Genomic DNA, 17,303 nt, shown 5'->3' on the forward strand with positions numbered 1-17,303 from the left:
CTTTCCATTTGACTTACCTTTTTTATGTTATTTGTGTTTAAAAACCGAAATCTAATAAAATTGAGGCAAACTGAGTTGAACTGAAGCATTTGAGTTCTCACTGAAATCAAGGGTAACTGTTAGCTTGGTGCTTGCAGGGGGAGTATAAGCTGGTAGGAGGAGCTAACTTTTTTTTTTGCTTAGTGCCCGCCCCCTAGTGGCAGTATTTATACCCATGGTCCTAGGCTGTGGACGAGAAACCATTGTTTCCCATTTGGCTACAGACAGAACAGCTAAATGGAAAACAAGAGCGCAAATGCGAACGAGCCCTTGTACTTGCATTCCCTGCTGTGCGCCGTCAAAGCCATCGCTGAACGCATCCGGTGAACTACTTTCAAAGTGCTCTTATTCTTGCACATGTAAGTACATAGTGAGGGACCGGCGGGGTAGGTAAATATGCTTACATCACCAGATTCACGCCAACTCCTATGAGCCCATCAGTTTAGTTTAGAAAGCTCAAAAAAAAAGCAGCCGACTGCCCCCCTTTAATTAGGCGCCGGAATCTTGCTTCCAGTTCATGGCAAAAACCCATAAAGACACGAGAGTGTTAAAGGACTAACAAGACAGCGAAATCATTATGAAATGCCAGACAGAATACCATGAGACGAACGCGGTGAATAAATATGAGTAAGATCACGGCTGAGCGGGGCGAGGAGGGTGACCCGAGCTCCCGCTGCAGAAGCTGGATAGCGTGTAAATAAATTAAAGCAGTTTATTTGGTGTATTAAACAACGGCCACATTGTAACAGTATTGTACTCTAGGATAGTGTCAAACCAAAATCCCGCCTGGTCACCACGCGGGCAGAAATACTCGAGTAGTTTCCAATAGGATTGCGATGCCGGAAAGCGTAGAGTGCAGTATGTGGTCTTGAAGACAAACATGTAATGTAAACGTAACCTCATTACCGTCCACCAGTGGAGATGCAAGGTTGGGGGAGGGGATGGAGGTTGGAAATCAAAATTGTTCTAAACGCATTGTCTCAGGTCTGCTTGCCTCTCGTACGGACACAGTCGTCTTCTGTTCTCCACGTAGTTCTGAAGCTTAATCCATGAGGTGGTCAATGTGGACAAAAAGGAAAAAAAGTAGAACAAAAAGACTTTGTGCGCTCCTGAATAGTATAAAATAATATTGCTGCCCTTGCAAATAAGAACCAGCGCAGCGATCAGCAACTGGTTTCATGCACTGGGAGGTGATATCAACACTACAGGCTGTGGATCTCAGTCTCCTTGCCATGCATTGTACATAAGGATACAAACCGAAAACAGGTGAGGAGGCTCAGGCTGGTCTGTAACAGTGTAAACTTGGAAAGAATGAAACAGTGATCTAGAACGCGAGCAGAAGAGTTTGCAGCGATGGTTTAAAATGAGGTCAGAGTGAGATTCCTGATTGTATATAGGATATTCTTTGTGTTGCACTTCAGAAGGGTCTTTTCTCCATCTCTTTTTTTTTTTTTCTCTCCGCCTCATCCCCCGATTCTTTCAATCTCCGGGACGGGCAGATTTCTATGTAACCGAGCGCGCCCCCCTTTGCAACGCGACACTCTCCATTGCTATGCATAGAAGGTTTAAAGCATTCTCGTGTCCGCCGTTCGCACCCTGACCTAGTATTAGTGTTAGCAAAAAAAAGGAAACATGAATCTTCTGTGATTAAAGTGCAAATGGTTCAGCCAGCGGCAGTTTTTTTTCTTTTTGTTTAGGACACGCTTAGGTCATCCCTAGGAGATGTTTTCCAAGATATAAAAAATGAGTTCCATGGTTACTGGGCCCTCATTTATCTGGCATGTGCCCCCATGTATCACTGGCACCAAGGCACTGTCCAAGTCATGGGTGTAGCGAGGAGGCAGAGGTTGCCCGTTACTTCCTGCTTGGTATCCAACCTGAAAAAAAAAACAACACACAAATCCGAGGGTTGTTGCATATTATTACCCCTATTATCATAGGATCCGCAGTGGTGTATGACTTCAATGTAAAGTCTCACCTGATCCGAGTCCAGAGTGACCCGCAATCCCAGCCTAGTCATCCCATCTTCTTTTAGTAGCTTGAGATGTGGACAAAGTGCAAGACAGAAAGCTTTGGCCACGTTTTCAGTCAGTCTACTGTGGTCAGCGGGATCACTAAGGCCGCTCTGTTGTTCCTCCGTGTCCAGAAAAAATACCTGCGAGACGTTAAAGTTGTGAATCAATCGTATTACGACATTTACATGAGATTAAGCCATATAGACAACTTCTAGTGCAACTGTGAGCAATGGGCAGTTCGAAAGGGGGTTTGGGGATTTTAAAGAAAGTTGAACCCTTCCAAAAAAAACAAAAATCAAGAATTTTTCGTTTTCCATTTTTAACCCCTCTGTTTAACACACAAAAAAAAATAACTTTGTGTTTCCATCATTTAGCCATTTTCTTCAGAACAAAGTTGTAATTAGGTACCACCTAATGTAAAATATACTGCAGGAACAAACCTATAAAAATTTCTAAGCGAGATGAGGTCAATTTCAAAAATGCAACTGCAACATTTTTCTTTTTTTGGGGGGGGGGGGGGGGGTTAACAGTAGTAAAAGTGGCAGTGGGTCAGTACAGAAACAGCAATACCAAATGTATGTAGATTGTAGTTTAAAAGGAACCTGCAAACTCCCTACAACCCCATAAACTAACTTATGGCGCTGTTAGAGAAGGTGACAGGGAGGCGGGTGATGAATTTTTTTTACACTCACCCAATCCCTGGTTTCCGCGGCACACGGAATTCTGACCATTTTTAGATTGAGATGTGTGCTTCCCCATAGACTTGTATGGGAGGGCATGACCATGTCAGATTTTCAAGCAGCGCACCAACTTGTAGTTCCTATTGGTACCATTTGAGGTATTTATGACTTCTTGATCACTTATTACATTTTTTTTTTTCCTGGAGATGTGGTGACAAAAAAGTGAAATTCTAGTGTTGCGTATTTTTTATTTTTTCCTGATGTTGTTCACTGCGCAGGATAAATAATGCATTATTTTAATATATTAGCCTTTAAGAAACACAGTGATAGCTTTTTTTGTCTCAATTTTTTCATGTTAAAATGGAAATTGGGTAAAAGCTTTTATTGCTTATTTTTCGGAGCAGTTTAAAAAAAAACTTTTAAAAAAAAACCTTTAGTAATCTTACACTTTTTTTTTTTTTTTTTTTTAATTCTTTGCCTTTGGTATTAGTGTATTTGTATTAGTTCTAACGTATGGTAGTACAGCTATCTACCCAAAGACCACAAACCTTTTGAGGTTTAGCAGAGCTGATATACATCCCTGGGGCTTGCTGCACTGACCATGCAGTTAAACCACGGAAGATTTCCGTGGACAGCTCCAGTGCTGAAATGCTGGCCAGGACACACAGTTATTGTGCTACTGTACATGTTTGCCATTTCGAATTACTTCAGGAAAATCTCCGGGGCTTGCTGCGCTGACATAGTAATAATAAACCTGCCACTGAAGGGGTTAAGCCAAATATTGCTATTTTGGGATCCAGAGTAATTGTGTATAGGGAGGGCAAAAGCTCCAATACAAATTCCCTCCCGAAATCCCTGATATGTGAGCAATCCCATAACACATACCAGAGGTCAGCATTCATACGATGACATCTATGACATTCCGATGTCTGAGTTCTGCCCATCCTCTGTAGTCGTATGGCTGATGTATTATATATAATTGTGTTAATCTATTATTTACTGTTGGGGATACCCAAAGATGGGACTCCAGTATATTCTGCCAGTCTTCCGACATTATTTCTGGGATAAGACCCTGCCATTTATCTTGAACTGTCCGTGGGGTATAATGAATTATGGCCGACAGCAGGCACGTATATAATGCAGAGATCAATCCTTTAGGGCCTTGGAATTTGAAGATTCGTAGGGCGGGGTATTTAGAGATTTGGAATGCAGCAGCAGGAAACTGGGCATTGGCAGCATGTGGCAGTTGAAAGTATCTAAATAGTTGCAGGTGGGATTTTGCAGCTCATCCCATAGCGGAGTATAGGAGATGAACATATTGGTCCTATATATATCACCCCCCAAGCCTACCCAGCATTGGGGTTCTGGTGCCGAACCCATGGCGGGGAGCATAGGGTTATTCCATAACGACATCTGTTTTGACATCTTTAAAACTTTGCATAGATTTAGTCAAATGCCAAACCGATAAGGCCAACCTATATAATGGAAGTATGCCCTTAACCTTGAGTGCATTCTGGCCCTTCAGGAAGCTCACCAAGTTTCTCATTTACCATTTCAGCTAGGAAGTGATCTGTAATGGGAAGTTCTTCATTCAGAAACCACGGTCATAAGCCCCATTTACACGCAACAATTATCGCTCCAAATTTGCTCAAAAGCCATTGTTTGAGCGATAATCGTTGTGTGTAAATACTAACATCTTTCACTTTTCAAGTGAACGATGATTTTTAGGCGAGCATAAAATCCATCCTTTAGTCGGAGACGTGATTGCAGGGACCGCAAGCTGTTTTCTCCACGGGGAGCACCGATTACATTGTATTCAGCAGCCAGCCCCGCGGCAGAACAAAGGAACTGTCTGCAGAAAACAAACCACCTGCTGTTCTCTGCATACAGCTCTGGGGACTCATTTGAAGGTAATAAGCTACTAATGGGAATTAATGCCCATTAGCAGCTTATGCAAAATGATCGCTCAAACTGTCATTCTCCATATCTTTTGAACGAATTTTGAGCGATCATCTTTGCGTGTAAATGGGGCTTTAGATTCCTCAGCTGTCCCGCTAAGTAATAAAGTTTGAGATCTGGGAGGGACATACCTGTCTGGTTCTTAGGTCTTTGCCACGTGGTTAATTTCACCTTTGCATGGGGCGAGCCCCATATGAAAGTAGTAAGTGTGGAATTTATAAATTGGAGGAATCTCACTGGGATTTTGACTGGTGCGTGCTGCATAATATACAAGCATTTGGGCTGAATCACCATTTTAATAAGATGTATGCTCCCCGCCACAGAGAGGGGCGGTTTAAACCAAAGTTTGAGTTTGGTTTTGATTAGATCCTGCAGTGGGTCGGTAGTTTTAGCTAGGGCATGTTCGTGATCACACACCATTGTTATGCCCAAGTATTAGAATTTAGACACTACTAGTAGCTTGCGTCTGGTTATATATGAACCTATGATGGGGCTCTGCAGGACAACACTCTCTCGCCTCCCCCACACCCACCTTGCCAGTGGGGGTGTCTCTTCGATAGCCAGTGAAAACAAAGCAGGAGACAATGGGCATCCCTGCCTGGTCCCCCTCAGGGGAGAGAAAGTTTCAGAAGGGATACAGTTTACTTGGACATTGGCATTTGGAGATTTGTAGATGAGATTAATCCAACTGTGGGCCAAATCCAAATCAATGGAGGCAGGCTTCCAAAAAGTGCCCCTCCAGAGAGTCAAACGCCTTTTTGGTGTCTAGTGAAGCCAGGGCCCCATTGCAGCATATTTTATTTCTGCAGGCACTCTATTCAGCCCTGTCACAGCTTAAAAGAAAGCAATCACCTCCTATATGTACTATAAACAAAGTTATGGTGCCTATAGGATAGACCCTGCGCAGTATTGGGGGGTGTAATCTTTATACTTACTGGGCTCCCCGTTTCTGTGCTGCCACCCGGGAAGGTCTGTACTCTTATCAACGTGACTCTTTTCATTATGTCCACGCCTGCGCACTCCCATAGAGAACAGTGGAATGCCTGCGCACAGACTGAATAAAAAGAGTCCCACCGACAGATGAAGCCCCGAATTTTCCAGGGTGACAGCGCAGGAAGCCTGGTAAAGATAAAAATTACACCCTTAGACTGAGCAGGACCTATCCTATAAGCACTGCAAACGAAGTTATGGTGCTTATAAGACGTGAGAGGTTCCCTGTAATAGGCAGAAATACAAGGCAGCTCTAGGTCCCCTTGCAAAGCCCCAAGCTACCATGACACCAGAAAGGCACTTCACAATGTCATTGCAGGGGAGCCGTTCAGGTGACAGAGGTAGCCCCTCCTTCGGTCAGGCCATTTAAATGCCACCACCAGAATTGATGGTGGAATCTACATGGTTAAAAGCCGCAATTAGAGTCATCTCCGACTGCCCACGGGTGTCAGCTATTAAAGACAGCAAACACCCATTGTGTATGGAGTGGGCTCAACTCCCAAGCCCACTCCATACTGAGCTCATGGACATCTAACGCTTATTTAAGTCAGAATACATGAAAAGGTTAAAATGTAGCTAAACTTTAAATTTCTTTAAAAACTTCTGACATGTCATAACTTTTGATCGGTGGGGTCTAGGTGCTGAAACCCCCACTGATCAATAGAACGAAGGGGCAGAAGTGCTCAGCTGAGCGCTACACTTAATCTCTGATTGTCCAGCAGTAAGTATATGGACTCAGACTTTCTAATAAGCCCCATACATCGCTCTGAGCAGGGACGAAAAGAGCTGAACAAGCACAGAACTCCGATGAGCACTTCTGTCCCTTTGTTTTACTGATCGGTGGGGGTCTCAGCATCTGGATCCCCAATGATGAAAAGTTCAAATAAATAGCTATGGAATGTCAGCAGTTTAGTTACACTTTAATGATTGTACAGTGAATTGTTTTGAAGATCTCTGCTTGCTGTCAGTAAATAAACACTTCACTGTATCCGCTATTTTGTAACAAATCTTGCACCTGTATCAGCTAATTAATTGCAAGCCCCATGAAATAGGATACAAGCCATACCTCAGTCCAACGAATGATTTTGCCATTGGCTTTGTATTCGGAGCCATGCGAAATCTTGACGCTGGTTACAGACTCCAATGATTTGCCATCAATCGGGCTGGAAACACTGTAAAAAGACATCGGTATGGATGCAAGAAGCCATAGAAATGACCAGAGAATCACAGAATGGACAGGTCTACATCAATATAACAGAGTATTGCACACTCCAAAAGTTTCTTTACCCCTTGTTGAAGTTTTTGTCATCTTCCACCCATTGTACATAGACATGTTCCTGCGTCTCCTCGGCGTCCGCCTTCCCACACGTGATTGTGAAGTCTTTCATCTCCCTCAAGGCTTGTCTTAGGGCATCCATACTCTCTGCTGTGATCTGGACCATCACTCCATCTGTACACAGAGAAAGCAGATGTATCAATGCACTTCACTTTGCCGAGATGTTCCCTTTAAACTGCATTTTTGTCCTGCATGAAACCCATTGCCATAAGAATAGCAGTGAGTTAAAGGGGCGTTCCCATCTGAGACAGGATATACTATGAAAGTCTGATACACACAGGTGTCACCTCTGAAACCCATATTAGTCTCTAATTCTGGCCCCCAGCCTGGCTGAATGTGAAGCTGGAACTTACAGAAACAGCCAAGTGGGTTGTGAAGTGAATTGTGCCAAGTTATAAAGTTATCCCCTATCCACATGAAAGTGGATAACTTTATGATTGTAGGGATCAGACCACGACTGGGATCTTGAGAACTGCAGGTAAGAAGGTCCTGCATGAATGAATCAGTGGTTGCGTATGCACACCATGACTCCATTTATTTCAATTACAGCGTTGGAGATTGCTAGGCGCTTGCTGGTACTTGGCAGTTTCCAGCACTCCCATTGAAATGAATGGACCCAAGGTGCACATGAGTGACCGCTGCTTCATTCATAGGCGGAGCTTCGGATCCCCCATTCTCAAGATCAGTGGGGGTCTCAGAGGTTGGACCACCGCACTCATAAAGTTATCCTCTATCCTGTGAATCGGGGATAACTTTATAACTCAGCACAACCCCTTTTAATTCCCATTCATGTCTATGGAAGTCATAGAAACAGCATAGCGTGCAGCCCAGTTGGCCATTTTCATAAGTCCCAGTCACCACAATCAGCCCGGATGGAGACACCAGAACTAGAGATCGCTGTGGGTCTCAGAGGTGAGACGCACATCTATCAGATTTCCAAGGCATATAATGGGAATATGCATTGAAAGTCTCAGATGGGAAGACCCCGTTAAGTGGTTGCCTGTTCCGAAAACCCTGGTAAATTCTAAAACTAAAGAAGGGAGATGAGGCTGATCCTCATTTGTTAGCTATAGTGGAGAGCAGCTCTCCGGAGGACCTAGTATGAACAGTCCATTAATGGGAATTCTGTAATGCACCATTTCCGATATAGTGGCCCGCTGCAGGTAAACTGAGCACTTGTTTCCCAATTTACTCCATAGATCACAGCTGATCTTCCTGTCCTCTATCCCCACTCCAATAAAATATATACAAACATTATAGATGAGCTAGTATACTCGCTAAAGGCAATTGCTCGAGCGAGCATTGCCCTTAGCGAGTACCTGCCCGCTCGAGACTGCAGGTTCGGGTGCCAGCAGCTGCGGGGGAGAGCGGGGCGGAAGGGAGGGAGATCTTTCTCCCTTTCCATCCCCCCCCCCCCGCTCCCTCCTGCTGAGTGCCGCTACTCACCTGTAGTCTCGAGCGGGGGAGATACTCGCTAAAGGCAATGCTCGCTCGAGCAATTGCCTTTAGCGAGTATACTCGCTCATCTCTAAAAAAAACATATGTACACATAAATATAAAATAGTTTTTTTTCCAATCCACAAGATACATGCTGCAAGACAAGTCAGGACAATAAGTGACTTCATTAACTACTTTGACCAATATACTTTGTTTTCATATTCACTTCTATGCACTCGTTTACCTTCCACAATGCTAGACTTTGCCAGGAACCCAGAGGACGGTTTAAGTGCTCCACTGAAGACAAAGAAACTGGCACCGGTCACTGCAGAAATGCAAAGTCGTATGATTAGTAATGCCGTCTTCCAGTCCAGAACGCCCCCCTTTCCTGTAAAGCTATAGTCCGTGTCGTTACCTTTGCGCGGCTGCTTATGAATACTGATGGCTTGTGTTTGGTAGTTGCCGTCGTCGTTCTGCACGCACACCAAGTGGGAATCGGCCTTCTGGTTGAAGCATGTGCCCCCAGCCAGGACATGCTCGTTAGATTTATTCATGGCTTTCATCATCTAATAATCAGGAAGCAAGAAAGAAAGATGATGCTCACCGCAAACTGCATGACGATAAAATGCCTCATCCCAAACAGGGCATACGAGTCATTGCAAAATACCAATTTGGCTTTATACAGTGGCCAGCACATCAACAATTTCCCATCTACAGTCCTTCAGTAAGTTAGACTCTACCATGCTCTGATTGCTCTGGTATTCTTGCTGCGGTCCAGGAGCTGAAGACTATAAATCATCCACCTCCACAGTCTTACGTCCTCCCAGCAACTCCTGAAGTTCACGAAGTGCATGCACCGGGGACTTTGCTGCGATCTGCACAAGCAACCCGATGACTGCCGGGGCTGCAGAGAGATAGTTCATACATCTCCCTCTAGATAGATATGGCTGCATTCAGACAACCAGAATACAGCTCTGTATGGAAACTTGATATTTAGTGCCAAGAGTAAGATCGGATCACATCGAGGCAAAGCAAGGAGACATTTCCCAAATGTTTCCTTGTTTTCCCCAACAGAATAGGATTCTTGCCGCTATATATGTGCCCTCATATGGAGGAGTTCTATCACAGCCCAACTCTGGTGCCCGACTGGCAGCTACCGCAGATCAGAATAGAAAGACCGATGAATATACTTCACTACGATTTTCCGCAGTTGCTATGGAAGTGGTAGTGCATAACACGTATGAAGTGTCAGAAGAATATCGGAGGAGGATACCGATCCCTGAGGGCACGTTTATATTATACTAATTAGTCAAAGTGTGTGTGTGAGATTTTTCTTTATCTGTAATACGGATGTGCCGTCTGGTGCACATACAGATGACTCCGCACCGTCGCTAGGCAATGACACAGATTCCACGGCCCGCCCGCAGTGAAAGCTGAGGATCGGACGGCTTTCATTGACTTCAATGGAAGACGTCCGCGCTGAAATAGAACATGTTGCGATTTTCCCTCCGCTCGCAACAGCAAAATCGCAATTGATTTCCACTTGTGGACATGGAAAAGCAATTTTATATAGCATGTCTATGGGCCGTATTTGCTGCGGAATCTGGAGGTGGATACAAATACGCCTGTGTGCATTAGGCCTAAGTATAATTGATTTAGTATAAATTAACTAGAATTATATAATCTATTTATTTATTACAGAAGATGCTGCAATTTTAGGAGTGCACATTAATTTCAAACCTCTAGCCTAAAGAGCAATAGATGTAAATATTAGTGAGGCAATTACTAATCTTCTATAAGGTTTTCCCTTAAAAGTGACCCTCCAATCCCAGACAATCCAAGATGGCCACACCGCTCCACTGGCTACCTGTGCATCAGTAATCTAAAGGCCATTTTAGACGGGATGATGCCTGACACTCGTCCCTGCACACACTCTCTTTCGTGCTGCTGCTGCATGGGAGTTGGTATGGTTAGCTCTCAGCGGGGTGGCTGCAGGAGGTTTTTCTCCTCTCGCTCCCCCACCCCTCTCCACTGACATGACACAGGAGCCGTTCAGTACGTTTATGCGGCATAAATGATGGACGATCAGCTGATCATTCAGTGTAAATAGCGGCCATTCAGTACTGAAGGCCACTGTGTTATGTCAATGGAGAGGGGTGGGGAGCGAGAGAAATCTCCTGCAGCCTCCGTGCCCTCCTGCTGGCCGCTCTGTGAGCGAGCCAGCACTACTACATCGTTTGCCTGACATTCGTACCATGTAAACCCACCTTAAGACGCTACATGCTGCTCTGATTTACTGTGAATGGTGCTGGCCAATCGGAGCAGCATGTTGTGGCTACCAATGCAGTGTATCTATCAGCTAGTCGGAGAAACAATCTGGTCGTGTTGGTTTTTTCAGGACCGCAGGATCGCTTGAAGAAGAGTCTTTCTATATGGAGCTATTAGGGCATATAAAACATGATAGGAGAAGGGGGGGGGGCGTCCTCTACGAGCCAGAAAGGAGAGCCGGCGGCTACATGAAGTTGCTCTACCCGATGCAAGTAGCAATATTCATTTTGTATGGTTAGCACAGATCTGGCATCAGGAAATCGCAGTGATAAACGGTTATCACCAGGAGTCCCTGAAGCCAGACGGGATCGCCACGCCAGAGTAATGTATATTATTCTGAAACTACAAAGTTTAATCATGCTAAACGATAACAATAAAGCGACGGTCACCTCATTGTAACGATTGCTGGGAATCTTGATGCTGGTTTTTCTGACTTCCATATCCACTACCAAGCCCTGGACGACCGGAAGGGTGTACTGATAGTTTCGAAAATCCTAACATAGGTACAAAACAATGAGGGGAGAAAAAAAAGGAAGAAAGGGATTGAAAATAGAGTTTTTGGTCTCTTTAGTCAATACATAACATTTATATCTATTTTTTGTTTTTCCTGATTCGTCCTAATTTTAAAACTGAGAATTAATAATATTCTAAAGGGTGACTGAAAAAAAAGGTATAAAAAGCAATAAATTCCATTTGGACAAAATAACAAAATGCGCTTCGACACGTCAGTAAAGTTACTCACAGCTAAGACATTGATGATTGTGTGGCCCGTCTCCCCAAACAGCGGCTTCCTGAATCTGACACTGAACAGCGGACAGGGATACACTAAGGTAAATAGAAATAAAGCAGTAATTAAGGATCGTTAATATTTTGGGATTGGTAAACATTTAGCAATTAAACATGCACAAACATTGGAATGATTTCTTCTATGAACTACACAGTGAAAGACGGCGCTATATCTACCATTCCAGTACCAATCTGTCGAAACACTAACCAAAGGCCACAATTGTAGATGCGAATTGTGTGTATCCTGATTTAGGCCTCATGTCCACGGGCGAGTCGGATTCCGCATGCAGGAGCCCACAGCAGCAACCAACCCTCCAGATTGTGGCCGAAATACTGGTGAAGCGGTCAGGGTACCGGCAAATGCCCGCTCCGGATCTCGCAGTGCACATACGTCCGTGTGCGTTGGGCGTAAGGCTGGGTTCACATAGGGCGGCATTGCCACGGAATTACCGTGTAGACTTCCTGCACAGAAACTCCGCCGGCAATCTAAGCAGCAAAATGGAAGAGATTTGCTAAAATCCTGTCCACACGCTGCGGACAGTCCATTGTGGCCACGTGCGCTGAAACGGACATGCTGTTCAAAGCCGTGGCAGTTGAATGGTATCGATGTTTCCACTGCGGGCTCTCTCCTCTCTATAGGGAGAGGTCGCCACAGTGGAATACAGGCAGACAGGCCACTTCTGAAGCTGCCTTTCCGCTGAGGAAGTCTCGCGGTATTTCTATGCGGTCATTCCGCTAGATTTACGCCCTGTGTGAACTCGGCCTGATATAAACGCCTTCACCGATTTGACTCCTTAAAACATAACTTTTAATATTCACAATTCATAAAATTGAAGGCTTTAAGAGAAACAACAAAAGTTAGTTTGGGGATACGAGACAGATAAGGGTCTTGGTTATTTGATATCCCCGGACCTATATCTATATAAAGACGAAAGCCCTCACTGACTGACTCGCCACTAATTCTCCAACTTCCAAGTGCGAAATCTGGCACGGGCATTATGTCATAAATAGGAGAAGTTAATGGGTCCCAACTCGATTGTTCAATTCTAAGCGCAAAAGAATTAGCGTCCAAATTTTACGTACGGAATCTAATTCTCTCACTTCCCGATGCAACAAATAATTACACAAATTTTTACCGCACATATGTGAAATTCGCCATGACCATTCTTTGCGTACTAAATATTGGAAATTTGAAGGGTTGCAACTTGATTATGTGATGTAACTAATAACACACATCTGTACTGCACAAACTTGAAATTTGGCATGACCGTTCCTATGTTATGTAACTAATAACATATCTGTACCACGCAATATATGAGACAGTTATCTTCTCAGCAAAACAAAACGCATTTAGAAATATGAGTATTTACTGACAGGAATAAAACTGACTGTCGTGTGTATTGAAAGGCTGTAAAGTACAAAAGGAAGTGGATGTGGACTGCTGGGATGGAGTATGCCTTTAAGTATAACGAGGGACTGCAACCTTCAGTCTGCGTAGGAAATTTGAATAAAAAGGGGCGTTACCTTTCAGGGTGAAAATGAGGAGAGTGTGAGAGGTGGACATTCTGTGTAGTGGCATTTTCACATACAGTCTGAGATAAATCTCTCTCCTATCTGCCTATATACTGAGAGGAATCTATCTGATCTGTGCGTTATGAGCAGTGTGTGAGAGGTGGACATTCTGTGTAGTGGCATTTTCACATACAGTCTGAGATAAATCTCTCTCCTATCTGCCTATATACTGAGAGGAATCTATCTGATCTGTGCGTTATGAGCAGTGTGTGAGAGGTGGACATTCTGTGTAGTGGCATTTTCACATACAGTCTGAGATAAATCTCTCTCCTATCTGCCTATATACTGAGAGGAATCTATCTGATCTGTGCGTTATGAGCAGTGTGTGAGAGGTGGACATTCTGTGTAGTGGCATTTTCACATACAGTCTGAGATAAATCTCTCTCCTATCTGCCTATATACTGAGAGGAATCTATCTGATCTGTGCGTTATGAGCAGTGTGTGAGAGGTGGACATTCTGTGTAGTGGCATTTTCACATACAGTCTGAGATAAATCTCTCTCCTATCTGCCTATATACTGAGAGGAATCTATCTGATCTGTGCGTTATGAGCAGTGTGTGAGAGGTGGACATTCTGTGTAGTGGCATTATCACATACAGTCTGAGATAAATCTCTCTCCTATCTGCCTATTTACTGAGAGGAATCTATCTGATCTGTGCGTTATGAGCAGTGTGTGAGAGGTGGACATTCTGTAGGGTGGCATTTTCACATACAGTCTGAGATAAATCTCTCTCCTATCTGCCTATACACTGAGGAAACGTCGCATGGTTACCTCCACGTGGTGTTTCCTGAGTAACGCAAAGAACCATGGTGAACATATGTTTTTCCGGTATCTCTAAAGTAACCACGACTTCATAAGATTTTCCGTGTGAACACCAGATAAACACCAGTACCAAATTAACTCGGGCGAAGCCGGGTATATCAGCTAGTGTATCATAAATGGACTTCGCAATAAAGAATTGATTGCGTCCCAATAAAGAGGTTCTAGTTGGAACACAAATCAGTGCAAAAACGTGTACATGGCTCACGGCTCTCTTATCTAATGCCAATTCACCATATGGTCTAGTTGTTATATCTAAATTAAGGTTCTAGAGAAACAATGGTTTTGGTCCCTTGGTTTCGTCACATGGTCAATAAAGATTACACTATTCTGGGTTGATCTAATAGATTTCAGTTGAAGTCTCCTACAATACCAAAAGTAATAAATGATAGCTTTTGGTGGGATCCATTAGTAAAACGGACATAGTGGGTTAATTATATATCACTAGCCTATTAAACTAATTTTTGTGGTTGGTCTTGAAGCCTTCGACTTTATGAATTGGGAATATTAAACGTTATGTTTTAAGGGGTCAAATGAGTGAAGACATACCGTATTTTTCGCCTTATAAGACGCACCGGTCTATAAGACGCACCCCCGTTTTAGAGCGGGAAAATAGGGGGAAAAAATCAGTACTCGCCTCCCCCGGCGTTCTGCGGCGCTGCTGCAGGCTGTCGCTCCCTCCTGGTCCCCGGCAGAGCATTGCTTTCTGGACGCAGGGCTTGAAATCCCCACCTCCAGAAAGCTAATACTGTGATTGGCTGAAGGCGCACGTGTGTTAGCCAATCACAGCCATTCAATGAGGTCATTGCATGGCTGTAATTGGCTGACGGAGTGTGTTAGTGAATCACAGTATTAGCTTTCTGGAGGAGGGGATTTCAAACCCTGCGTCCAGAAAGCAATGCTCTGCCAGGGACAAGGAGGGAGTGACAGCCTGCAGCAGCGCCGCAGAACGCCGGGGGAAGTGAGTACTGATTTTTTTTTTTTGACAGGAGGAGAGAAATCTAACTGATCGCACATTTGTTCACGCGATCGCGAATTTAACGCGCAATCGCGCCAAATAAATAGCGTCCGCTCATTAAATTCGCGACCGCGCTAAAAATGGCGATCGGAACGAATTTTCGCCACATTCGCTTTATAAGACACAGGAACTTTTCCCCCTGCTTTGGAGGCGGAAAAAGTGCGTCTTATAAAGCGAAAAATACGGTATATAGTCTTCCTTCTGATTCCTCTGCCTCAGTGACGTTTCAGCCTAATAAAAAGGATAAAAACTTAAGTAAAATAAATTATTAAAAAGTAGCACTATATGGGGGCGTGGCCTGGATGGAGACCGGAGCAGTCGCAATCCTCTGAGCTCTGGGAGAAACGGCCGTTAAAAGCTACAAAAAGTGCATAAAGAGAGGAATTCTACACCCCACAACCATCCGGAGGACCTAGCTAAAGAATGGCAACGAGGAGGAAAACAAAAACGGGACCACAGCATCTCACCTCATACTTCACAGCTCGTGCAGGAGAAGGAGGACGGGAGGTGAGAGAGACTGAGCTGCAGGAGCCGCCGGAGCCGCGGAGATAAGCTGGAGGAACGGAGCGAGGTGATGCCTTACAGAGCAAAAGAGGTAAAAGCTCTCCCCCCACTCCCCTGCACATGGGACCTCGCAAAAGCCCAGCACAGGGAAATGCAGACCCTGAAAACAGAGTAGCAGCGCTAGCAGGGTTAAACAAAAGGGCAACTGCTCCCCCTACTGTAAGCATGCTTCCCGCGCTCCAAGAGCCACAGCAACAGGAAATATTAACCCTTAATAGCCAAAACCCCCTGTGTAACCAGGAGAGAGAGGGACAAAGCACTCAAAGCCTGGAAACAGATACCCTAATACAGGTGCTCCCCGACTTGCGAACAGGTTCCGTTCCGGGAGCCCGTTCGCAAGTCCGTTTTGTTCGCAAGTCGAACAAATGGTAGTATGGAGCAGGATCGCGGGTGGATCCCGCTCCATACAATGTCGGGTGCAGGCTGTTCTTACAGCGGGCACCCGGCGGCAGCAGTTCCGACGAGCTGCGCCGCTTGTCGGAACTGTTAACTCTTTAAATACCGCTCTGACAGCGGTATTTAAAGTGTTAACAGTTCTGACGAGCGGCGCGGCTCGTCGGAACTGCTGCCGCCGGGTGCCCGCTGTAAGAAACAGCTTGCACCCGACGTTCAGGGGGCCCGTACAGCATCCCATGATGAGATCGCGGGACGCTGTGTGGTTGCTAGGCAGCCGGGGACCTCCTGAAAGGCCCCAGGGCTGCCTATGCAGAGTGCCCATCAAGCGCACGGCTTGCTAGGCGCTCTACATAGACAGTCCTAGGGCCTTTCAGAAGACCCCCGGCTGCCCAGCAACCACGATGTGACCGGACAGGCTTCTATCAGGCTTGATAGAAGCCTCTCCGCTCCCTGCACAGTATGATGTAATGCCAGAGCATTACATCATACTGTGCAGGACAGATTGTTCGCATCTAGCGAAATTCGTAACTCGAATGTTCGCAAGTCGGGGACTATCTGTAGATAACAGTGATGATCCTATAATGAGCATGAGCTGCTCAAACCAAGCTGCATCAGAACTATTTACCAAGCAGATGATCTTAGCTCTGAGAGGCTCCCTACAAAAAGACCTGTTATCGGTGTCAACAGCTCTAAATAATTCAGTAGCAGAAATAGGAGCGAGAGTAGATCACATGGAGAACAAGTTTGCAGAATTTGCATCCTCACACAACGATCTCATCGAGGCACATTATAATGTTGAAGATGAGCTAGAAGCACTAAAACACAAAGTAGCAGACATCGAAGATAGAAACAGGCGCAATAACTTGAAAATCAGGGGAATTGCAGAAACAATAACCCAACATGAATTGAAAGAATACATTCAAAAGCTCATAAAACAAATCCTCCCAAACACAACCATAGAGGAGAGAATTATTGATAGAGCACACAGACTGCCGCGCCCAAAATCAGTGCCTGACCACCTCCCAAGAGATGTAGTTGTGAGGATACACTTCTTCCATATAAAAGAAGCCATGTTATACACATTAAGGAAAGAAACAACCCTCCCGGCTCCCTACGAACAAATTAAACTATTTACAGACCTCTCCCAGATGACTATACAGGCCAGAAGGAAATTCAGAGATATCACACAAGCCCTGCGTGACAACAAAATCCTGTACAAGTGGGGCTTCCCGCCTAAGCTAATCATAACGAGAAACGACAAAACCCACGTTATCCAAAACCCCGAAGAAGGGCAGCAACTCATAACTAATTGGGGGTTCATACCAAAACGGGGAAACGCCCCAACACGCCTGGATACTGAGTG

At 44.8% G+C, this 17,303-nt stretch overlaps 1 protein-coding gene across 1 annotated transcript in view; it reads right to left on the bottom strand.

Annotated features, from left to right (window-relative positions):
• Window positions 1-733: 733 nt before the first annotated feature.
• Window positions 734-17,303, bottom strand: part of ZFYVE9 (zinc finger FYVE-type containing 9) — a 66,513-nt gene continuing 49,943 nt past the window's right edge. Inside the window, exons 11-18 of the mRNA XM_066597596.1 lie at window positions 11,527-11,609; window positions 11,174-11,278; window positions 8,872-9,022; window positions 8,701-8,781; window positions 6,971-7,133; window positions 6,750-6,855; window positions 2,018-2,194; window positions 734-1,916 (exon numbers count right to left, since the gene is read on the bottom strand). Coding sequence (XP_066453693.1) covers window positions 1,755-1,916; window positions 2,018-2,194; window positions 6,750-6,855; window positions 6,971-7,133; window positions 8,701-8,781; window positions 8,872-9,022; window positions 11,174-11,278; window positions 11,527-11,609 — 1,028 coding nt within the window. The 3' untranslated portion in view covers window positions 734-1,754. The remainder of the gene's footprint in view (window positions 1,917-2,017; window positions 2,195-6,749; window positions 6,856-6,970; window positions 7,134-8,700; window positions 8,782-8,871; window positions 9,023-11,173; window positions 11,279-11,526; window positions 11,610-17,303) is intronic.

The sequence above is a fragment of the Eleutherodactylus coqui genome, chromosome 3, assembly GCF_035609145.1.
Source record: "Eleutherodactylus coqui strain aEleCoq1 chromosome 3, aEleCoq1.hap1, whole genome shotgun sequence".
Lineage (NCBI taxonomy): Eukaryota > Metazoa > Chordata > Amphibia > Anura > Eleutherodactylidae > Eleutherodactylus > Eleutherodactylus coqui.